The following is a 25519-nucleotide window of genomic DNA, read 5'->3' as shown; positions in this document are numbered from 1 at the left end:
GGAGATAAAATCTTAAATTATTTCTTCTTAAAAAAAAAAAAAAAAAGAAAATAATTATTGACATCTGGAAATATAGCTCCCCAGTGGTAGATCGTTAGACTTCAGATCAAATGATCCCCTGTTCAAGTCCGGGTTCACCTCACCATTTTATTATAATTTTTTCTTATTAATGAATTCAATTTACGATAAAAAAAAGAGGGACTATTTAAAATCGCTACAAATCATTTCTTCATTTGCATATTTACAAAACATTAACCAATAGTGACTTTTCCAGGGCATTCATCATCAAGCCCAAATATCAGTTGGCATGATATTGTAAAGAAACACAGCGGAATTTGATGAACATTATCATTATTATTTTTTTTATTTTTTTTGTTTTTTGCGAATTAGTCCACCAGGCAAATTATTCCTGGTAATACATAATAATCAATAGAGGGTGTATTCTATAATAATACATACGCAATCTGCATTAATTAAAATATATTAAAACATACTATATGACTGGGCAAAGCCGGGTTTTCGAGCTAGTTGTCAATATATTTGATAGATTCAACCAGCAGTTCCTGGCTGTTAGTCCTGGTAGCCCTGCTAGTTATCTAAACTAGCAGGGCTACCCTTTGTTTCTCAGATATATGGATAAAAAAAAATGTGTGTAATATCTATCGGTTATGATAAAACATTAATTCAAGGAGAAAAAAAATGAAAGACCAAAAAATTGTTCGAAATTAATTTGATAATTGAATTTTTAAAAATGATATTCTTTTATTTCAAAACCATTTGAAATATTTAATAGTCTTAACGTGCAATGGATACTTGATTCGGTGTACTATTGCTTGGTTTGCGAGTTGAAGACCATGGATGACTGAAAAGCACTGGAGTTTTGGAAGAGAGTGACCAGCATCAAGATGATTTGTAACAGATTTTAAAATTCATAAATCTTAGCTTTTAGCTAAGGCTGTTTGATGTGAGCTAGAGAATCGCAATGGAGATGTGAAAGCAGTAGCTAGCAGGAAGGATTATAGCAAATATTCTAAGTGTCCACATAATGAAATTTAATAATTCACACGGAGTACTGTGTGTCCTAAGGGAAGCTTAAGGTCAACTTTCTACTCCCTTTGTTAAAATCTCATTAAAATTAGTTTAAATATTTTTGAGTGATGTGTCATTTGGTTGACCTTTATTTTACATGCTTGCATGCATTGGATGAATTTAAAAAACTGACAAACTTAACTATCTCTGCCAAAATCTTTATTTATCCTGTTTCTTTCAAATTTATCCTTATCATCCCATGTTTTCCTTGGCCTTCACCCGCCAACTGGCTGTGCTACCTAAACTCTTGTACACATACTAATTTCAACACTCTCATCCATTCTTTCAATCTGACCAAACCAGCAAAGTCTCCTGTTCTACACATATCTCTCTATCCTTTCCAGATTCAATCTTCCTTTTAAGTGATTAAATCTAAGTTTTTGAAACTCACATTACACATACATTGCATCATTCTCGTATCATTTCTTTCTGTGACTTCTATACACTATAAAGAGTCACAAAAAAAACAATTACTCATTGCCAAGGCCTAAGAGGCCTTATGAAAGCCAAGAAACTCCTTAACCAGGCCAAAGACTCAGTCGAGTCCAGGATACTATGGTTCTTCTGCATATCGTGAAGACTGAGTTGCTACATCTTTCAAAAGGGACTCAAACTATTGCGTTGCTGTCCACTATGTTCAGGCATTGATTAGAGAAGGAGATTAGGTACCAGGGCTCAGCTCCATGTCACATCTCTAGAAAAATCCAGAAGTGGATGTCTGCAAACTTCTATGATTTCAACGATCTCAAAATTTATCCTCCAACCAGCCTGCTTGCAACCCCATGAATTGTGTGGAGCATAGTTAAGTCAGACACCAATTGTACTTCCTGTAATACAAAGGATGAGCTGATTCCCAGGATTAAATTGGTGTTCAGGCATCTTTTTAAGACACTTAAAGCTGTGTATTCCAGGGAGGTCATTGTGGAGGCTCAGGTTAACTTCTTTGTGTGACGAGCTGTATTTGGCAAAGGATCTTAAAGTGATGAATTTGAATTTTCAGAATGCATCAATTATTACCCAGAATGTTAAATTTGTCTTTCGAACACCCTGTATTGAATTGCAATATTGCAAATAATAACTAAACTGTTTTGTCAGTCAAAACAGAAAAAGGTTATAGCTCATTGACTTAGAATGAATGCATTATGCCAAATTAATGGCTGAATATGACGAAATTTGTGCTAATTTTTTTGCATGAAATACTAATAAACCTGTTAATTCCTAACGAATGGATAACATAATACTTAGTTAGCTGCACCTTATCATAACAAAGGTCCATACAAAATTTCAACCAAATCAGTCCAGTAGTAGAGAATGGACAGACAGATTAAGAGAAATATAATATAGATAGTCTGATCTCGTTTTCATTTGCAGCCTCATTATATTTTCTACACATCTCTGATTTTGAAAAGAAATTAACGTCTAATTCATTGTTATGCTTAAATATTAGGTTGGTGCAAAAATAATGGGTCTTTTTTGATGTTCAACTTCATGTCAAAAAATGACATTTTTGCACCAACCTAATACAGCTGTCATATTAATTTTTGAACACACTTTGTTTAAAAAAATAAAAAATAAAAATAAAATAAAAAAGCAGTTATTCCATTTGTCCTTGTTGTTAATCTCCCACGGACATGTTTCTTCTTCAGTTGGCAGAGCCATGTCTGACCTTCATTTTTACAGGAAATGCTAAGTAAAGAAAAGGCGAAAATGCTAAATTAAATTTAATGAGGAAACCATTAAAACATCAACTTTAAACGCATCCCTTTCATTTTTTACAAAATAGAATTTGGGTGCCTTCACTTGCAATAACTGTTCAGTGTTTTGTGGTCAGTGACATTTTTATTGATTAGAAACAAAAAACAATTATTTTCTAAAATTTTATATTTTTATCCAAAAATGTACAGATTCTTCTTCATAGGGATCTTCATCGATAAACACAGGAAGAATCAAGAAGAGCAATATACCAAAGCAAGAGGGAGATTAAACAAGCCTAATTTCCAGATATGACCAAAAGAATGAATTATTTTGGATTAAAAGATGACAAATATGGATATTGTTGGAGTGAAATGCATTCGAAATGACAATGAAGTGTTGACAACAAATAAACAGGATAAGAGCAATGTTTGGAAATGCTACTATGGAAAATTATTAAATATTGAGTTTTCATGGAACTGATGAAATTGTAAAATTTGCATAAGATGTCTTTGGTTTTGTTATAAGAATTGCAAAAGAAATCATACAGAACCTATAAAATGCCAACAAAGGTAAGGTTGGTTGTTTTTGTTTTACGGCATATCAACCCTTTTCAGGTTATTTAATGCCGACAAAGGTAAGGATGGAGGCCTTTCAGGTGTTGTAGAAATATGGAAGGCTGCAGGTAAAACAGGCATTGAGATGATCAAACTTGACAGATGAGAACATAAAAGAAGAGGTTGTCTTAAAAGAATGGGAATTAAGTAAAATTGTGAATTTTCATAAAGAAAAAGGAAGAATCAGATAAACGTGATTACAGATCAGGTTCTGAAAGTGATTGATAATAATTGAGCTGCAAATAAGAAGTCGGATAAAGATGAAATGCAATTTGTTTTTATGCTTCGTTAAACTGTCACTGCTGCTATATTTACCCGGAAACAAATACAAGAGAAGTACCCTGATCAAAAGAAGAACCAATATTTTGCTTTTCTGGATATGGAGAAAGTCTTTTATTGTGCCAAGAGCAATTGTCTGATGGCGTTTGTATAAACGAAGTGATTGTTCAAGCAATTTACAGAAATTATCAAAGTCGTGGTAGAATTATGATGCTGCTTTTTGGGGGGAAGCTGGGAGTCTTTTCTAAGCCCTTACTCAAATTATCATAACATTTTCTATTGGATTCAGGTTGGGGCTCTAGGCTAGCGATTTCATGGGGGCGATTCTTTCTTCAAATAAAGCTATAACCTTCTGATGCCTGTTTCCTGCATGGAAATAGGAGATTCATAAAGATTACGATGTAATCTTGATACCACATGATGCTGAAGAAGCTTTTTGAAAATCTCACCATTGATATGTATGCAGATAAGGCCAACTCCTGCAGATAAAATCATTCCAACACCATCACACGATCATTAGTAAACTTAACGGTTTTCTTGACAAATTGAGAAGACCGTCTTCACCTGTTCTACAGAGTTTGTAAGTTTTGCCATCAGACCCAAATATATTCAACTTGGACAAATCACCAAAATAAATTATGCACCAGTTCAAACATGTTCTCTCGCATACTCCAGGTGTTCCCTTTGGTTTCGATTTGAAATGAGCAGTTTCAAAGGTGGAATACGAAAATGCAATTCTGCGTTGTTTAATCTGTGAGTAACTGTTTTCTATGAGATCTTATCTGTCTCTTCGTTAAATTTACGGGTGATTCATGTCGCAGTTTCAAAACGTTTTTTTTTGTTTGCTTTTTTATTGTAGAAATTCTAACAATTCTTTAATCTTCTCGTTGAAGGTTTTCTTGTTTAATGTGTTATTGATTTTATACCTGCTAATCACACGATGAACGACCCTTTAAGACCTATGAACAATATTAGCATTTTTTTTTCTTCATATTTAGCAATAGTTTCTTTTTCTTCAAAACAGTGTTCTGCATGTAGAATTTGCCATATTGCTTTAAAATGATAAACTTTATCGTTGATTATCGGAGGTGGCCAGCCTTAATGGGTCGTAAAATACGTTTAAATATATTTTAATTCATGTAGATTTTGTATTATTATAGAGCCAATTCTCTATTGATTATTATATTGTATCGAATATATAGTAATGATTTCAAGTTTTAAAAAAAATGACTTCAGTGTCATCAGCTACAATCGAAACCAAAACATTTGGCATTCTAGCCATGTCTCCTACTGATGTAGCTATCGAGAGATAGGTAAGAAAGGTTTAATATGAAACAACTAAGAAATGAATTGACTGTAAGCATGTGCAGAAAGAAGTAAAATATATCGGCAAGTTGAAATGAACATTTTGTATTTCAACTTACCAACTGTATGCATTATATATCCATCCAACCAAATCTTTAATTCCTTATAAACCATCCTTGGTGTATGATTACTATTTTCTGTTAATTTCAGTGTTATGTGACTGGTATTTTAAGAGTTTATTGGTTAAATATTTACACACAGACACATCTACTGCTTTATTTATATAGAAAAGTTCCATCGTTTTTTTAATCTTTCAAATTAAAGGCTTTTTTCAAATTATTAACATCATTCTTAAACTTTTGTCCCGAAGTTTATTTTTTGTACCAATTTAATGTTTATTCTTAAGAAAACTAATGTGTAAGCTCTGGTAACTTTATATAATATTTTTGCATTACACATTAATCTTTATTTGGTAAAAAAATTCATTGCTAATCATGCATTACTTTTTAAGTAATAAACACACACACACACACACTTTTTTATATATATATATATATATATATATATAAACTACTTAATTTACTCACATAAAATTAATATACGAAAGTATAGATTTATGCGTAAACTTTAAGTATTTACTTCAAAAGTGCTCAATACGTAAGTAGAGCTAGTTAGTAATTTATAAAATATATATGGCGATTAAGCTACACTGAATATTCGGCGTTTCATCCACTCTAGGACTCCTCAGGCTATATATAAAATAGGAGAGGAGCATATAAAAACGATAAACAACTACAGAATTCGCGCATAAGCCTGAGGAGTCCTAGAGTGGATGAAACGCCGAATATTCAGTGTAGCTTAATCGCCATATATATTTTATATATTACTATATATATATATATATATATATATATAAAAAGTGAGAATGTGTGTGGGCGAGGACACTTCTCAAACTAAATAATCAACAAATTTTTTATCTGCAAACTTGAAATTTGGTATATAGGGTATTCAGACATGTAGAAAACTTTTAATCAGTTTTCATCGGAGGAAAAAGGACTGCTAAGGGGCCAAAATTGAAAAATTGGTACGTGGGGGTCATCAGATTTTTATCTGCTTGTCAACTGTTTCATGAGGTTTGAAAACACTTTTTAAAAATCGTGGCAAGTTAATCTAATATTATCGTACTTGACTCACTGTTTTTTGGTTTCGATCTTAGCTCGAGTTTTTTTTTGTTTTTTTTACCTACAAGAAGTGGACTGTTTAGAAAAACAATACTTGTACACATATGTCTCAGTTTATATCCATTTTTTTACTTAATGTTTTTTTCTTTTTAAGGAATTTAACTTTATATTTAATACTAGGCAATGACGGGTATATCTTCTAGTGTGTGTGTGTATGTATATATATATATATATATATATATATATAAAAGTGACATTGTCTGTCTGAGGAACGGTCTCTACCAAACTCCTGCCAATTTTTGGTCTACAGACTTGAGACTTCATATATATAAGGGATTTGGACATGCGGAACAAATTTGATTTAGTCTTTAACATATAAAAATAGCTGCTTTAGTGTCAAAATTGAAAAAAAATTGGCACTCGGCAGGCGTAAGTCAACTTCTGGCACGCATATGCAAATATACATTTATATACATGAAAAATGGTTTAATTTTAACATTTTATCATTTGACAATAGCTCAAATGGAAACGACAAATGGTTTTGATTCTAGCTAATGGCACTCAGGTCATTTTTCTTTTGAAAACACTATATATTGGGTACAACATAATAATCAATAGAGAATTCACTATAATAATAAATATGAAATTTTCATGAATTAAAATATAATATTTAAACATGTTACTATATATATATATATATATATATATATATAGTCTTGGAGGTTTTTTAACCTTTTAAAACTATGAAAAAAAAAAAAAAATTATCATTCGTTAGAAAACCACTTAATCAGTAAGTCATTCAATCACCTGCAATCACTGCATAAACTTGCTCTCTCGAATTCACTATAGTACCAATAATAATTTATTTTTTAAGGGATCATCAGTTGTTTACCATGAAACACTGTTTCACAATAATGTAATGCAATAGATCTACTGGTATGGAAATCCAGTGATTATCGATCTTACTGTTATATATTTATTGTTATTATTGTTCTTGTTTGTTGTTAGGACTTCTTATTAAAGTGAGTCTTATTAGTAGTGAGAGTCTTATTACAAGTGATGTTGTGTCTTAGAGAGAGATGTTGTAAGAGAGATGTTCGTGTTATGACGAGATTCATATATATAAAATGTTCATACTTAGAAGTGTAATAGAAGCTCTTAGAGTGAGGAGACAGTGTTGAAACAGGCTCCATTTCACACCTGACTCGGTTCAAACACCTGTAAAACAGAAACCACAATTAGTTCAGAGCTGTAATTTGCCACATAAACCGTAGAGATATAAATCATTGCACATGCTAGATCAGACAACTGGAAGTGGGTCAGGGGCATTACTTATTGCACTGCCCTCGTAACCTGAAAATAAAGAAAAGAAACTAAATAAAATGGTAGTATGAGATTCAAGATTTTGAAGTTAAAGGCATAGGTGTCCTCGTTCAAACCTCGATTTTCCTGCTAGTTTTAAAATTCGAGTGTAAAAATTTCATAAACTTAAAAGTGGTTTTCATTTCCTCAAAATGTTATTTGCTATGGACGATGTACATTGCTTTCTTTTCTAACAAAAAAAGAGGAAAAAATAACTGGTTCAAACAAATCTAATAAATAAGTTTTATTGAAAAATTTCATATTTGATAAACACACTAAAAGAAGTTAATTTCATTTAAAATTTTGAATGAAATATTTTCTTCCTTCATTGACGATGGATTTATCAATCCCACGGTGAGAAGATGTGACACAAGGATCGGAAAGTGGGATTAAAGAGCCATCACTCCCAAAGAGGAGTGTTCTGGCCTGTAAAAATACCTGGTCAGCCCCATTGACATTCCCCAGTAAGGTCGCCTCAGGCGATTAGCAATAAACTAACCCATTCTCAAAGAGAGAAGGCAAAGTATGGGAAGATGGAGCTCCTAGAACTGCATCACACCAACTCAAAACCACAATCAACATTGAAAATACTATTTCAGAAATGAGACTTGATATCGGTGCCGAAAGTACAACCTTTATTGAAGAGTTCAATAATTTTTGAAGTTGGGTTTAATTCAGGATCTGTGTAAACCAGGAATCAGTATTTTCTTAGAAAATTTCAAGCCAAAAAAACAGTTCTAAAAATTGACAAGTATTTACTTGGATGCTTCCTGCAGTCGTTTATCTGATCAAGTCTTCTGACCATACATCAATATCAAGAAAAGTCAGTAAACCAACCATCACAAAACAAGTATAGTGAACTGTTACAATGCACTCAATACATTTTGTGTATAGATCAGACACACAGACACAAAGCAAGCTGTGCGCAGTAGCACACATGCGTGCGGCACCATGGCATGACTAATTGATACGCATACATTTCCTGTGAGCTCTGACCTAGCCTTCTGTTTTCCTTCTCTTCTCACCTTACCTGGCATCAAGCGGTCCACACGTATAATTTGCATGCTCCATAAACATGCACTCCGAGAGCAGCAAACAGACTTATGAGGAAAGGCGATCTGATCCTTCATAAACTTTAATACCAACCAAAAACAATTATTCCTAAAATTCAACAATCTTACTGAATTTTTATGAACATCCCGTACACACATTCTTATACAATTAAACTTGCAGTTTATCTTCGCCTGTTCGTGTACACCAAATGTTTTCATGTTATTTTACTTTGTATGAATAAATGTTTCTTGTAACTCGGTATTTGGTTATAATTAAAATCGGAGTTATTGAACATGTTCTTATTTCTTTATAAATAGGTATACACCGATCCCAACATCTGTAAAATGTTTGTCCAGCTAAAATTTATTATTTGATGGCCATTTATATCTTTTATGTTGTCAAAATGTACACACATTTTTTAATGTTATCATCATGTGGTCCGTTTTCCAGCCATTAACTAAAGGGAAGTAACTGATTTTTTTTTACAGAGTTATTTCTCTTATATCAATTTGAGTTATATGTATGTGTATGTCCAGAGAGAGGAATGGGTTAAGAGGGATAGATATTGGAAATTATCAATGATACTGGATTTTTAAGTATTGAAGAGTTATCCCTCCTTATTTATCAGTGATATAAGCAGCTTACAGTTGTCTCCTTTTATCTGTTAAATGGATTTTAAGTAAAGCACCGAGTTACCTCCCTTTGATTTTTATATATAAAGGACATGTCTATGTGTCCTTTCTTTCTCTTTGGTGTATAGCTCTTTTCGTGTAATGTAAAAAAATAAATAGACACGTCTGTGTGTGTGTGTTGAAGAAAATGTTAAGTGTTAATTCATTTTTGTCCTCATCAATACCTTTCATGATATGAAGTTATTTAAGGAACAAAGGTACATTTTTCTTTATTTACTTTGTAATTAATTTAACTAATGTTATTAATTAACCTAACAAAGGTTATTAATTAAACCAACAATGGGGAGAGGGATAGAAGTTATGTTACATTTTTGTTTCAGGCAATGCTGTGTAGTCTTGCTAGTTTTCTTTTTTTTTTTTTTAAAGAAACATCGAACAAGCATAAAAAAAAAAAAAAAAAAAAAAAAAAAAAAAAAGCTGACAGAAGTAAACCAAAACCTTTCACAGTAGAAAACAGGAAGAAGGGGTCAACCAACAAGAACATGCTAAATATTTTCAGAAAGAATTATTCCAAGAATAGATAAGGAAGGTTCTGAAGGGAATCACTTTATTATGATTAGGAGAGAATAATAATGGCTGCTCAAGATCAAAGTTTGATGAGCAAAATATAAATAATAAAATGCTTTTAAGAAGATTGGTCTCAACATTGTCTGAAAACAGTCTCTACCAAACTCCTGTCAATTTTTGGTCTTGAAATTTGATATGTAGGGGATTTGGACATGCGGAATGAATTCGATTTAGTCTTTAACGAGTAAAAATAACTGCTATGAGCTCAAGTGCAGTTTCTACCATACACACAAGTCACTTGACCTTCAGTTGTAAGGTTTTGCTGGTGGATGACTACTACATAGTGCAACCCAAAGTGTGTAATTATCTTCCTTGGGCTATCTGCAAAAAAAGTAACATTCAGTGTAGCAGCAAGTTCTAGGAAGGATGGGGGTTAATAAATATCCAAGTTTCAATGTTTTTCTATAAATCAAGATTATGCTCATCAAAGACTTTCATCAGAAATAAGGTAAAACCTGTTGTTGAACACTGTTTTCTTGTTTCATATTTGAATTTTTCCATCTACTGTAATCATACTGAGTGTTATTTTCCGTTTTGGTCGATGTAACCTCCAACAAGTTTATCTTGTTGAAGTCTGGATTGTGGTAGAGTAGATAAAGTACTTTGTAAAATTCAGTTGTAATGTTACACTCTGATGGAGGTCAACACTCAAAATACAATTGCAAATTACTTAGAACTTCTATCCAGTCATAACTGATGGAATGAGAGCATACTACCCCTGTGGATTAAATAAAGGGTTCCGTTCAGATTCAGAGTTTTACAGAAAGATTCCAACCGAAATGTTGTGAAAATAACACTAAAGATAAAAAGCATTAGTCCAAATAATTCTCATCTCAAAAATTCAGAAATGTAATGTTTTTGGTTTGTTATGTCTGATAAATGTTAAAAATACCTAAAAGTTTTTTTGTTTTTTAAAGATGGATCTTCAGTTTCTGAAATACTTTGTAATGACATTTTCAATGACAAATGTGCCTTAAGAATAAGCACCAATTAATACCAGCTTAAAATAATATACTTGCATATACAGAGTGTCTCAAAAATGTACTCACACTTTCACTTTTATCAGCAATATCTGGACAATCATGCTCATTAATTTGAACATTTGCAAACACTATTCTTCAGTTACATTCATCTTCTGTATTTAAAGCTATTCCATTTCACTTACTTCATAAATAAAGGTTTTATCCATCATTCGAAGTGTGAGTAAATTTGAGACACTTTATGTTGGTTATGCATGCAATGATATATTTTTGTTTAGTTCCTCAAAACTGTTTTAATCCCATTAACTTCTGTATTTCTCAAAATACCTTGCATATACGTCAGGATACAGTTGCAAAATTTATTAAAAAAAAAAAAAAAAAAAAAAAAAAAAAAAAAAGGGGGGGTGTATTTTTCTTATGGATATAAAGTTATTTTGCCATTGTTGGAATGGAATGGGGATAATTATTCACACGAGATAAAAAAAGAAAATCCTGATTTTATTTTTTTTTAGAAATTAGCTTTATTGAATAAAATTTTGTAGTAGTACAGGAAAATATAAATAGAAATTAATTTTTGCAAGACAAAAAAAAAAAGGGGGAACTGAAATGAAGAAAAATAATTAAAAACCTTGTTTTTCTTTTTTGTTTATTAGGAGTTGGGGCATACGTGTTAGGATGGGGAGACATTTTATTAGCTGAGCAACAAAAAGACTTTTGCACAATCACGCTACTCAGATGATAATCAGGACTTTTTGTTTTTTATACAACAATATTTCTCAAACTCTGATATTCTTGAATTCCCAACAAACAAGCCAAACTGAGAATTCATAAGGGAAGTAAAGAGAAATAAGGAAAAGTTTCATTAAAAAAAATCTACAAAGATTGGGTAGGGGGCAATGAAAAAAAAATGCGAAGATAAAATAAATTTTTTGACAATGATGCAGAGGTGGTACCCCCACCCCCGACCGTATTTGACATGGAAATTTTAAGGAAAGCGTAATTTAATAATTAAGTTAAAAAAAAAAAAAAAAATGCAATAAAATTGCAAGACAGAGAAAAGCCAAGAACGTTCTCCTTCACATTCAAACACTTGTCAGAAATTCACGGATAAACATTTAAAAACATTTTTTTAATGAAAATGATCAAAACCAAATATTTTGGAATGAGAAGAAAAAAAGAATTTGACTTGTCTTTCATCTTCTTAGGTCCTGCAACGATACTCTCTGCCCCAGCATTAGGGTTATTTATATACCTTTCTGTTATACTTTTTAAAATGTTAAGCAAAAAATAAACTTTTACAAAAATGAAGTCTTACTTATTGGAAAGTAATTTCAGTGAAAACCAATATTTTTTTTTTTTTTTTTTTTGTTTTCGAAAAAGAATCAAAACATTGACTGGCAAACAACTTGCTGTCAAGCAAGACTTCACTTGAATGGCTTTAAGAATAAATATTCTTTGCAATTATTTAGCAAATTTCATTTCATTAAAATTAATATATATGTATGTATATATTGATTTTAATAATTATGTGGATACATATAAATAAATAAACATTTTAAGATTACGATAACACTGTGTATAACCATGGTGTTACAGTAATTTTAAAATAGGGCTCAATATACAGAGGTACAGAGCGAGATATTTTCATTTTATATCAGTTTTGGTTCTTATTAAGAATTCAACCCAATTAAAAAAAAATAAAACAGAAAAATCTTTCTGATCTACGTAACTACCACAGAAAGGAAATGTAACATTCCAAAAATTAACTAAATTGATAAAGTAATTTACGTTTATAAAAGAAAAGAATATCAAATGATTTAAAGCAATTTATGTGAAATCAGTACCATTACAAGACTATTCTCGCAAGTTTGAATTATTGTAGACTTATCTGCCTATTTTTTTTTTTTTTTTTAATCAAGATGGTGATGCAAAGCAGCTTTTTTTTATTTTTGCTTATTCATAAAATTTCATTTTTTTTAAAATAAAACTATTTGGTCAGTTCATGTGATTTTTGGAATATGATGTTCCATGATGGGTATGTATATCAAAGATTTTTCTGTATTTGTTTTTTTAATTAGGTTGAATTCTAAATAACACATTCTTTTAACCAATAAACTAACTAAAAATTATTTTATTCAAATTTATAATTCAGAAAGGAAGAGGTGGGAGAATGAAAAGCAAGAACGAAAAAGGAAATGATTTTTAATTTATTTTATTCTTTAAGCGTTTATTCTGATGACGAAAAGCAAAAATGCAATTTTTATTTCTGTAAATGCAGTACCGTCCTCTCCTATCGAAAGAGTGGAAAGAGGAAGAAAAAAATGTTTTTACAAAATACAAAAAAAATTAAATCAAATTCAATTTCAATACTTAGTTTTAGAAAATAATTTTAAAATTATTCCCAGCTAAAAGATATAAAAAAAAACTGCGATGAAGTTTGGACTTGATCAGCGTTTCTTTATGCGTGTGTGGAAATAAGTATAATAAAATAAAATAAAACTCATTTCTCTTTATGGAAGTGTGGAGGGGAGGAGGAGGAATCTGTAATTATTTACAAAAGTGGGGAAGAGACTTTGTATACTTGTGTTGGATTAAGGGTTGAAAATAAACGAAGAGATAAACATTTTTTCTTCCATAACTGGCAGTCCACAAAATCAAAGTTTTTTTTTTTTTTTATAAGCAAGTCTTTCCTTTATTTCATGTTTTTTTTTTTTGTTTTGTTTTTTAAATTTTCTTGTGTGCGAGCTTTTATACACAGCAAATGACTAGGTTGAACAAATAGCAATTTTGTAAAGAAAGTGAAGAGGAGAAATCAAAATTGATGAACAGTTTTAAGAGGAAGAGGAGAAATCAAAATTGATGAACAGTTTTAAGAGGAAGAGGGGAGATTTGGGGAGAAAAATGATGCAAGTAGGGCCAAGAGAGCATATTAAAAGCAAAAACATTAAAATTTGTCCATGGTCGAAGATTGTGGGAAGGGAGGGAGTCGGAAGTGATAACGTCAAGAATGTTTGTGTGAATGAAGAAAAGATTGTAGCAAGAGAAGGGGCTACAAGGACAGTTGCATCTTTAACTGGAAACAGAGGTAAATGATAGCAGGATGGTGGCAATAGGCAGGTTTTTTCTCTGTCTGGCTTGGACAATGAAAGTGGAGTTTTCATTATCTGAATGGTCAATATTGTGGGCCGCAGGATATTACTTGTGGTCAACAGTTGAGGTTTAGTTTCCTTCCCACCGTTCATACCTGAAACAGGAGAAATAACAAAATTATAATTAGGATACAATATTTGCAAATTAAATAGCACAAGATTTCAGCATGAATTATATAATACATGATGACTATTATATATATATATATATACATTGTTATTAATATAAGCAAATTTACATGATCACGACACTGGACATACAAATGTTTCGGACAAATGGTTGGTTACAACCAAAAGTCATCAAATAACTTCATAAATGATTGCTTTCCACAGAAGAAACTAGTCAAAAAAAAAAAATTTTTTCTGTGAAAAGCAACCATTTATTAAGTTACCTGACTAGGACTTCTGGTTTTAGTCGACCATTTGTCTGAAACATTAGCATGTCTATTGTCACGATCATGTAAATTTGTTTATATTAAACATATATCTTGTACCCCTTCGAGGTAAATACCCCTAACAAACCTGACGAGCAACAAAATCCCAGCCCTGCACAGTAGAGATCCCTAGATGTAAGAAAGCCTTCTACTCCCAATAGTTTCTTCCCCAGAACTGCTAGATTTTGGAACTTCTTTCCGGATTCCTGCTTTCCCAACTGTACTGACATGCAGAAGTTCAAGTGTAATGTGAACAGACATCCCTGCAACTTATGTCCCCGATAATAGGCCCCTACTTTAAAGTGGCAATGTGTCTTATTTGGGGTGAAAATTGAATAATAAAAAAAAAAATATTTAACTGTATTTTAGGACCCCCGCCCCACTAATATATGATATATATAAAAAAAAAAAAAAAAAGAAATATACACAAATCCCATATTGCATTGTATATCATTGGATATTTTGAAATTGCAAATACAAACTTTTAAAACAAGCCGCAGTCTTTGAGGTTATTCTTGATGATGACATCTGTGACGACATCGAACACAAATTGGACATTGTTGGTGTCTGTAGCACAAGTGAAATGCGTGTAAATCTCCTTAGAGTCTTTCCGTTTGTTCAGATTCTCAAATTGAACTTGAATATATGCAGCTGCCTCTTCGTACGTATTAGCACCTGTAATGGAGAAATATGTATACCAACAAAGCTGTATATACAATAACGATGCATTATGCGAGACAGAGCTAATGAACATTTATTAATACACTTTTTATGCTGTTTGGCAATAAAACAAATCGCACAATTCTATTTCAATAAAAAGTTCAATCATTTTAATTTTGTGCATTTCGACTTTTCCATTCCTTAATACATTGGTATAATTCAACATTTAATTATCTCATCTGAAAGTCCCTAATAGTGTTTATGAAATCCAATTTTTACATCCTAAAAGAAAAAAAAGAAAATAAAAAGAAAAAAAAGAAAAAATCAGTCAATATTTTCAACCATATTTGCACTAATTACATTTGTAAGACTGCCTGAAAACTTGTTTCAGTACTTAGTTATCTTTTACAGAGAAGATAATTATGTTTATTAATGTGAGCAATCAAGTTACTTGTTTTACTAGAAATATAAATGTACTAATTGTCTCTAACTAATTTTTGGTTGGGTAAAACATTTGTATCAATGTATTATTTTAAAACATATCACTTTTTTTTTTTTTTTTTTTAAATTTATTTTTTATTGAGATAAGCAGATTTTTATATGGTATAAACTAATTCTTTTTTTAAATTATTGTATATACATAATCAAGGTTTGGAAGTATAAGATCTGAAAAAAAAAAAAAAATGAATGCTAAAACCTACAATTGAAACCAAGCCTTTAGATCAAACTGACACCACTATATGAGTTATTTAACTACTAATTATTTAATTCTAAGCAGTATTTGCTGTGACTGCTATTTCAGTTATTGAAAAATGACTCCATTTTAACATCTACTTAGCCAGTTTAATTTCTTCAAAGAACCCAAACTGAAATAATAGAATTTCTTGTTAAGATTGGCAAAGACAAAAAATTAGCTTGTTAGACTAAATGATTTATTGAAGATTAACAAAATAAAATAACAGTGCAAGCATTTCTGGAAACAGACATTTTTTTAGTTAAACTAGCAGTTCAGCCCAGCTTTGCCCGGGCCCTATGTACTGTTCATAACTTTATGCATATATATATTAAAAAGTTTGACCCATGTCTAGGTAACCTACATCTAAAATTTCAAGTGTTTAGACCCAAAATTGGCAAAGGAGTTTGGTAGTTTGCAAAGGTCAACTCTTTCAACTTTGACTTCTTGGCAGACAAATTTTTACTCAAAAACTGATTTAGAAGCTTGCTGCATGTTTAAGTATCCTTTATGTAAAATTTCAAATGTTTAGACCCAAAATTTGCTGAATAGTTAGCTAGAGACCGCAAAAGTCAAATCTTTTGAACTTTGACCCCTTGGCAGCCAAATTTTGACCAAAAACAGATTAAAAAGCTTGCCCTACGTCTGAATACACTTTATGTAAAATTTCAAATGTTTAGATCAAAAATTGACTGAGAGGTCAATTTTTTTAAACTTTGACCCCAATTTTGACCCTATAACATTTGTTTTGGGGTCAAATCAAGTTAAAAAGTTTGATCCATGTCCAAGGAACCTACATCTAAAATTTCAAGTGTTTAGACCCAAAATTAACGGAGAAGTTTGGTAGAGTTTTCAAAGGTCAAATCATTGAACTTTGACTCCTAAACTCCCAAATTTCTGTCCAAAAACCGATTAAGAAGATTTTCCCAAATCTCAATACCCCTTATGTCAAATCTTGAGTCTGTAGACTGAAAATTGACAGAGTTATTTGGTAAGGAAATGTATATAGACACACAGACATTTTCACTTTTATAGATATATAGATAAAATCTTAATAAATTATCAGTTTATAGAGTTTTTTTCCAAACTCTCATTGGTACTCAAATAAAAGTCTTTTTTTTTCACCTTTTATTCATCCTAAACCAATCACAGTGCTACTGAAATGTAAGGGACTTATGAATTAGGGGCCCATACCTACAGTAGGGAATTATTACATTTCAACATCTTAGCAAAGTAAAGGAAAGAGAACAGGGAGGAAATTCCAAAAGCTAGTAGTTTGAGGAAAGAAGCTATTAGATTGAAGGGATAAGGTTTTTCTGATTGTCTGAGCAGTCAAGGATATTTACATTGAGGGGACACCAGTGCAGCAAGTTTGTTGGAACACATTTTAATCTATTTATAAAACAAGCACAAGGATACAACATTGTAGCGATGAGACAGGGGTTGGAGCTTGGTAGATAGTATGGGACATCAGATTAGAGACTTTTTTTGGGGGATCATGTTTAAGAGAGAGAGGCTAGTGATTGGTGCACTAGCTAATTTTCATGAGAAGATCTTCCTAGGATATATCAAGTACTACTACCCTAACTCCAATAGAATTGAACAGTGTATGGTATATGCATTCACAAATGACCATCAGAATATCTGCAGTAGAACAGGCTTGACTGGTTTTACTATTTAACATCTACGAATGTCTTCTTATTTAAACTTAGTTTTAGTCTACACCCATACCCACATTATTATCATTGGGTTAGTATTATTAGACAGGGTTAACGTTTAGGAGAGATGGAGGAAAAGTAAATGATATTTTAGGTCATTTATAATAATAAATGTTAATTTTCAAATACGTTTAACCATAATTCTTTTTTAAAAGAAAAGTGTCCAAAACTTACCTTCATACTCTGAGAAGCAAGTTGTGAGTGGTGATTTTTTAATTTTTTCTTCAAATAAATCCTTTTTGTTGAGGAAGAGGATGATAGAAGTATCAGAAAACCATTTATTGTTGCAGATGGAGTCAAACAATTTCATACTTTCCATCATTCGGTTCTGAAACAAAAACGATAGGAACATTTGTTTCAAACACTTTAAAAATATATAGGAGACAACTCATGACATGTTTGGTCAGAGTCACATTTTGTTTCACTCATTCCATTTAAAAATTAATAAACTGTGACTTATCTAGAAACAGATAATGAAAGTAATATTTATATTTAAAATAAAACAAAGTGATCAAAAACTTTTTCTGAAAAAAGGCAACTAGTATTTAAAGTTCTCAAAACATTTAATTTTTTTATGTATTCATTTAATTCACACTTTCAAGATGTTGTCTCACTGTAAAGCCGGTTACTTAGTTTTGACTGTGCTATAATGAAATGTATATATAAATATACACAATTTACGTGAATTTCAAAAACACAACAATCTATACCTTTTTAAATAAAGTACTTTACATTAACATTTATTCCTGAAAAAACTATTTCACACAAAAAAATCTGCACCAGTTTTTGGTTGATTGCATATAATTTGCCTTTTAAAAAAAAAAGTTTCTTTTCACAATAGAGTTAGTGTTTAGCTTTAATAAGTTGACTAATTGTAATCAACAGAAATGTAGTCCCTCTTGATTTTGTTTCCTCTCATCTTCAGGACTCATCAATTTTGAAAAGTTACAAAAGTACCCCCCCCCACTCTCTATTGACTAAACTAAGTGTATATATAAAAAAAAAAAACTATCTTCCTTATAATTCTGTCATCAATACATGTAACCAAAGAATGGAATCAGCAAATCCATCTTTGTCACATATTTTGGTTTATCTAACATAACATTCCTGTTTGTTCTAACATTCCAACGTTAACACTCCTGATACATTTCTAATATAAATATTTTATTTTTAAAATACCTTTTTCATGTTGATACATATTTTCAAACGTTACATTTTACAAACATTCATAATAGTCATTCACTCTTTCTTGGATTACCACGTTGTTGCGGTGAAGGAGCTAGAGCTCCTTAATGATCCCTAGAGCTATGTTGGCGGGAGCGAAAGCTCCTGGCAGAGCCACCCTTGCCAGAAAGATTGGTGAATAGAAACCAGAGAAAGAGTGATCCTTTGTCCTCCAGGTTGCGGGTTGAGCATAGGGCTAACAACCCTTTCTTGTAAAACAAGTATGTTACGAAAACAGCGACAAAGAGAACCCCTACTTCAGTATGTGGGAGGCCTTCCGAGTCAAGTGAAACTCGTATGACTGCTGGTGGCCAAAGGGAGAGGAAAACTATGCAGCATTCTTGAGGTTCACTGGTTCAGGATATGCAGAGGTGGAGGGGATTTGTTGCTGCTTAACAAACCATTGGGTGTAATGGTTGATGATGATAATCATTCAGGTTAGCATTTTACCAGAACCAACAATCACATGCATCTATAAAAAAAAAAAGAAAAGCAACTTACCATTTCTTGGTCTTCAGCTAACATTAAATCATATTCACTCATGGCCACAATGAAAATAATAGCAGTAACACCTTCGAAACAGTGGATCCATTTTTTTCTTTCTGATCGCTGACCACCAACATCAAACATTCTAAAAAATGGAATCAAAGTTTAGTAAAAATTTGTCAATATTAAAAAAATAAACAGAATCAGTTTTCCAAACATGTTTTAAAAATTGTCAGAGAAAAACTTAGAGAATTAGACATTCTTTTTATTTGAATGCCATGTTAGAGTTCCATGTACGTGTATAAAACATACCATTAACTTGCATGTATTAGCATTATTTTCTGCACTAAGTTACGACTGCACAATTTATTCAATGTTTTGTTAAGCCTAATGTATTATTCAATCTTAGAATTTGTCATAAGTGAAATTTCATGCATTTACAATTTTATATGAACCAGGTCAAATGTGTTAAACACTTCTATCTGTTTTTTGTAAAGGATTTGTTGGTCCTTAACACCCATTATATATGTGTATGTAGAGAGATGAAAAAAAATTAACACCCATTATATATGTGTATGTGGAGAGATGAAAAAAAAATTAACACCCGTTATATATGTGTATGTAGAGAGATGAAAAAAAAATTAACACCCGTTATATATGTGTATGTAGAGAGATGAAAAAAAATTAACACCCGTTATATATGTGTATGTAGAGAGATGAAAAAAAAATTAACACCCATTATATATGTGTATGTGGAGAGATGAAAAAAAAATTAACACCCATTATATATGTGTATGTGGAGAGATAACAAAAAGAAACTAAAATTATGTTCATCAATATTTTGTCTTTATTTCAAAGCTTCTTCGGGATGATCCATTTCAAAAAATAACTTATCAGTACAATATTTGAAAAAATATTTGTTGTATAGAAATATGATACTAGTATTTTATTTCTTGAAAACAATCATTCCGAAGAAATCATGATATAAATACGAAACGTTGATGAACATAATTTTAGTTTGTCCTTTTTCATCTTTTAATCACGCTGTAATATCATTTCCATAATTTTTGTCATATATATATATATATCATATTAAAAATATCCAAAACTATATATATATAAAAAAAAAAAAAAAAAATCATTGAATTTCAACATTGTTTTTATTCATAATGGTAATTTTGTGTACCTTAATTGTGCATATATATATATATATATATATATACACACACAAGATGCATCTGTGACCCATTGCATCACAACTACCACTATTCATTCTTTTATTTCATTTTTTTTTCTGCCAACACTAAGCTCGTTTCCTTCAATAATTAAAGAAACCTTCTCACCCACCAATAGCTATGACTAAAGATACATTACTTGAAAGTACTTCTTTAAAACTCTTCAGCCTAACGTTCAGAGGGAACACGAGTTGGAACAATTACATTGAGAGCATTGCCAAGGCTCCTGCAAAGAAGGTGGGCTCTCTACTATGCTAGAAAGCTACTTATGCCTGAAAGTATCCTGTATCTCTACAAGGCCACCATTCGCCCATGTATGGAGTATTGTTGTCACATCTGGGCTGGTGCATCTCCTACTTGTCTCTCACTCCTGGACACGGTTCAAAAGAGAGTTGCCAACCTGATAGGTCCTGAACTGTCATCTAAGCTTCAGCCTCTGTCCCATCAATGAAATGTTGCATCCCTCTGCCTGTTCTACAAGTATTTTAATGGTGAATGCTCAGACGAACTACAAGCACTTGTACTTCTTTGACGTAAATACCCCCCCCCCGGCAAACTCGACAAGCAACAAAATCCCACCCCTACATAGTAGAGATTCCTAGATGTAAGAAAGCCTTCTACTTCAATAGTTTCTTCCCTAGAACTGCTAGACATTGGAACTCCCTTCCGGGTTCCTGCTATCCCAACTGTACTGACATGCAGAAGTTCAAATGTAATGTGGACAGACATATTGCTGCTCAACTCCCTACATAGTATCCCTGCAACTTATGTCCCCGATAGTAGTCCTTTGCATCAAAGTGGCACTGTGCCTTGTTTGGGGTGAAAATGGAATAAAAAAAAATTATATATATAAAATTTTCGTCCATTGAAAATCAATCAACAAATTTTAAAAAGGATGGATAAGTTTTCATTAAATCATTTTAATTACTGTTAATACCGACAAGATTATTGAATGTACAAGGGAAAACAGAACAATAAAATTACAAATAAATATGAAATATCAATATATTATAAACTGCTTAAAAATAGTTACGCAAATTAGGCATACAAATAATAGGCGAGTTAGGATTTTTGCTCTTTTGATAAACAATTTAATTAGTATCAGTTTTATAGATATCAGTGCAAAAATCTTTGCTACAATCCTGTTGAAATGGTTTCAAAAACAGACACATGGACAACGCCAAATCCTGTTGATTTCACTCAAGCCGAGAATGTATTGACTAGATTTTCACTCTCCGAAGAAGTTAGTATAATTTCTTTTAGAACAAAGGTTAAGAGCTAGTGAACGTCAGCATAAGATGTTGAGATAATATAGAGAAACTTACTTGAAATGCAAATCTTTAAATGTGAAATGAGTTTCAACAATTCCTGTGGTCTTCACTCGAGTCCGCAACACGTCTTGTTCTGATGGGATGTAGTTTGGCATTGATATTCTATCCAAAGAATTCAGGTAGCTAAAATAAGAGTTATGGCGAAAATAAGTTTTTTGTAATAATGTAGAAAACAAACATCTTATCATTCAGTTTAACCATAACTTATCAGTATATCAAGCCAATGGAGGTTATTAATTACCAAAAAACACATGATTCATATGATTCATTGAATAAAAGTTAGTATTTTGTAGAGAGCTGAAAAGAAATCACAAATCCGTAGCTTAGTATTGAATTACCACAATTAGATCTGATAGGATTTGAATTCAGTCATCCTCTTTTATTTTCTTTTTTCTTTTTTTTTTTTTTTAAAAAAAGGTAGGTTTTTCTTATGAAATTTTATAAATGATTTTATAAAATCTCATAAGAAAAACCTCCCACATTATGTTCCCAATGAGTTATCACAACAAAGTAGTTGAATAAAAATATATAAAATGTATATGAACTTAATAGATTGAACCCAGTTATTTTAACAATCACAATGGAAATTCATATTTTCGTGATTTCTGAACAATTAAATCATTGGCAACATTTCCCCTCATCAAGCAATATGGTTACTTTTCCAGTAGGCTGAAATGAACATCACTCCTCCCTCCAACTATCATGACCAGTGTTATTTCAAAATTTTTCCTTCTCAACTAGTTGCCTTACTAAGCTTCAAAGTTTGGTCTATCCTACTCTTTAAACCACAGTTGGAAGGATTTATATTTTCTGTGAGGTTTTCAATGAAAATCATGCAATGGCCCTGGCAAAACTCAGTGCACTTAAATAAAATAATTTGATTTCATATACTTCTACTTGGGAGTTAAAAAAACTTAGTTGTAATCCAAAGAATCAAGCTTAAACTAGTGAATTTATTCCTATTATCAAAACTCGATTATGAAGGATTTACAATACTTACTATTGAGCTGAATCATTGAGTTGATATTCTCTCGACCTTGCAACACATGAAACGACACCCGAATCCGCCCAAAGTCTCTTGTAGAGGGCAGCCATATCTGGGGTCATGTCACTTTCATCTGTATTCATGGAAATGTCAAACAAAGTCTTTGCATCATTCTAAAATGAAGAAAAAATATTTAATTAAAAAAATATTTTAAAATAAATACCATTTTTAAATATGAAATAAATCCAGGTTTCAAAATTCTTATGTTAACATTTTGAAAATGTAATAAAATAAAATTACAAAATGATATATCCAACTAAAAGTAGAAGAAAAAAAACATTAAAAGTTTTAGAATCCAGAGAACCAACCTTTCCACAAGCAAAACCCAAAACCAACAATCCATTTCATCTAATGTAGAAAAAATGATTTCAAAGGCTCAGAGAAAGTGGCATTTGATTTCTTAATTTATGATAACTAAGTACTTAGATGAGAAACTGTTGGAAAGATATATATGCTTGCATGTGCACACAAAATTTTCCAAAGGAGTGGCTGGTTACTTTTAATGCATCTAAAACCAAGCTTCTCTCTTTACATCATCAACATTCTAATCCACATTTGGCATCAATTGAAATGAATGGCTTTCGTCTTCAGGAGGCCTCAAGTTTTGACAAGCTTCTGGGCTTGACCATTACTCCTGATCTTAAATGGAACACGTACATCAAATCTGTTGCCAAGGCCGCTGGAAAAATGGTGGGATCTTTCTATCGATCCGGTAAATATCTCACTGCTGATGCTATTCTCTATACAAGAGCCAGGTACGTCCAAGGATGGAATACTGTTGCCACATCTGGGCAGGAGCTGCTAGAAAGGACTTGTCCTGCCTTGATAGAGTTCAAAATAGACTTCGTAGCCTCGTAGGAGATGTCCTTTTCTCCTCCTTGCAACCTCTAACTCACAGAAGAGATGTTGCGAGTTTGTCTCTGATGTATCGTTATTTTCATGGAAAGTGTTCGACTGAGCTTCAATCTATGGTCCCCCCCTCGCCAAACTTTCACATGAAACACTCATCTAGCTGTAAACACTATCAATAATTCCCCCCACTCTTTACCAGACGCACAGACAGAAAATTTGACTTTATATAATAGATTACCAATTCATGTTTATATTTACACAATCAAATAATAGATTGTGTATGCGCGCACACACATGCATATATGTTTCAGTGTTTACTTCAGAAAAAGGGAGAAGAGAGAAAAATAGATGGAGAAAGAAATATTTTATTGCAAAAGGATGAGGTGAGAAGAGAGAAAAAAAAAAAAGATATTGCTTGTTGTCTGAAGGAAACATGGCTTTAATATGAACTGAATTGCTTTCTGCTTGTATCTCACCTCCCACAGCACATACCCACTCTCTGAATGAATAATCCCCAAATCCTAATATGATCAGACATCCAGACTGGAATCATGAGCAAGAGATGGACAGATTATATAGAATTCCAATAATCCTATTGAGTAGGAAATAAAGAATGCAGAAAAAGGGTGTGTAGAGATGGTGGTGGTGGTGAGGGGGGGGACATACAATTCCACTGACTTTAAAGGAACCCCCATCTACATTTATTGCCACAGAAGATTGCCTAACTTGGCAGCTCCTGATTAACCAGAGTTTTCCTTCTTCTAGATGAGTTGCCTTACCAAGCCTAGGAGTCTAGTTTACTTACTATTTAACATGTCGTGATGGAGAATGTATGGAGTCATCTTACCCAAAGGGTATCAGAAGAAATGATTATATATATATATATATATATATATATATATATATATATATATACACACACACACACACACACACACAGTAGAATCCTGGGATAGGATGGCCTTAGGATACGTTTTTTTTTTTTTTTTTTTCCAGGTTACGATGTAGAATACAATATTTTTCTGGCCCCTGGTTACAGTATTTGCCCCACCTTATGGTATTGTTTATAATGTTATGTGTATTATATACTGGACTGTATTTTGTTACTAATTTTTAATGCCGTATTCCAGGGTTCTACTGTATATATACACACCAAGTTATAGGTATTAAAGAGTGATAACTAATGAATTTAGCGAAGGTTATTAAGAGTGCTCAATAAAAGAAGAGCAAACTATACTTTTATTAATATAAACAAATTTACATGGTTGTGACACTGGACATGCTAATGTTTTGGACAAATGGTTGGTTAAAACCACAAGTCCTCGTCAGGCGACTTAAAAAAAAAGTTTGTCTTCTGTGGAAGGCAATTTTTTTTCTTAGTCGTCTGATGGGGACTTGGTTTTAACCAACCATTTGTCCAAAACATTAGCATATCCAGTGTCACGACCATGTAAATTTGTTTATATTAATAAAAGCATATATATATATATTATATATATATATATGAGAGAAAGAGACATGGAGGTATATAGAGAAGTACAAATGAAGACATTCTCTAACGCATCTTTCCATTCCCTGCAGTGATTAACTGATTAATACATGTTTTCTCTCATTGGATAAGAAGGTATGACTTTGTATTGAAAATATTCAATGAATAATAGAGAATCCTTGCATTAACAGTGAAAAAATGCATTTACTGGTCAAGGAGCTGGAGAAGGGACATGTTCAAAGAAAAAAGAAAACAGAGAGAGAATGACAGAACAAATTCTATGCTTGTTATGATCAACAGTGAGTATGCTTTCACATAACCATGCAGGCAGACTTGACTGACAACC

The 25519-nt window shown here is 31.9% G+C and overlaps 1 protein-coding gene and 1 long non-coding RNA gene across 3 annotated transcripts in view; one reads left to right on the top strand and one right to left on the bottom strand.

Moving 5' to 3' along the window:
* The first annotated feature begins 11195 nt into the window (after positions 1-11195).
* Positions 11196-13770, top strand: LOC145277055 (uncharacterized). The gene is made up of 2 exons (XR_013868094.1): positions 11196-13615; positions 13654-13770. It is a non-coding gene; the product is annotated as an uncharacterized LOC145277055 (long non-coding RNA).
* LOC145277053 (guanine nucleotide-binding protein G(i) subunit alpha-like) overlaps positions 13014-25519 on the bottom strand; it is a 131446-nt gene continuing 118940 nt past the window's right edge. For both annotated transcript variants that reach the window (XM_080128710.1, XM_080128711.1), the window contains 6 exons: positions 22788-22945; positions 21782-21910; positions 19237-19366; positions 17686-17839; positions 14883-15075; positions 13014-14061 (listed from right to left, as the gene is read on the bottom strand). In XM_080128710.1, the coding sequence (XP_079984836.1) occupies positions 14885-15075; positions 17686-17839; positions 19237-19366; positions 21782-21910; positions 22788-22945 (762 nt within the window). In that variant the 3' untranslated portion in view covers positions 13014-14061; positions 14883-14884. The remainder of the gene's footprint in view (positions 14062-14882; positions 15076-17685; positions 17840-19236; positions 19367-21781; positions 21911-22787; positions 22946-25519) is intronic.

Source organism: Euprymna scolopes, chromosome 5 (genome assembly GCF_053919585.1).
Source record: "Euprymna scolopes isolate OS-2025 chromosome 5, ASM5391958v1, whole genome shotgun sequence".
Taxonomy (NCBI): Eukaryota; Metazoa; Mollusca; class Cephalopoda; order Sepiida; family Sepiolidae; genus Euprymna; species Euprymna scolopes.
The sequence above is the reverse complement of the archived record's forward strand: the minus strand, read 5'-3'. Positions and strand labels throughout refer to the sequence as shown.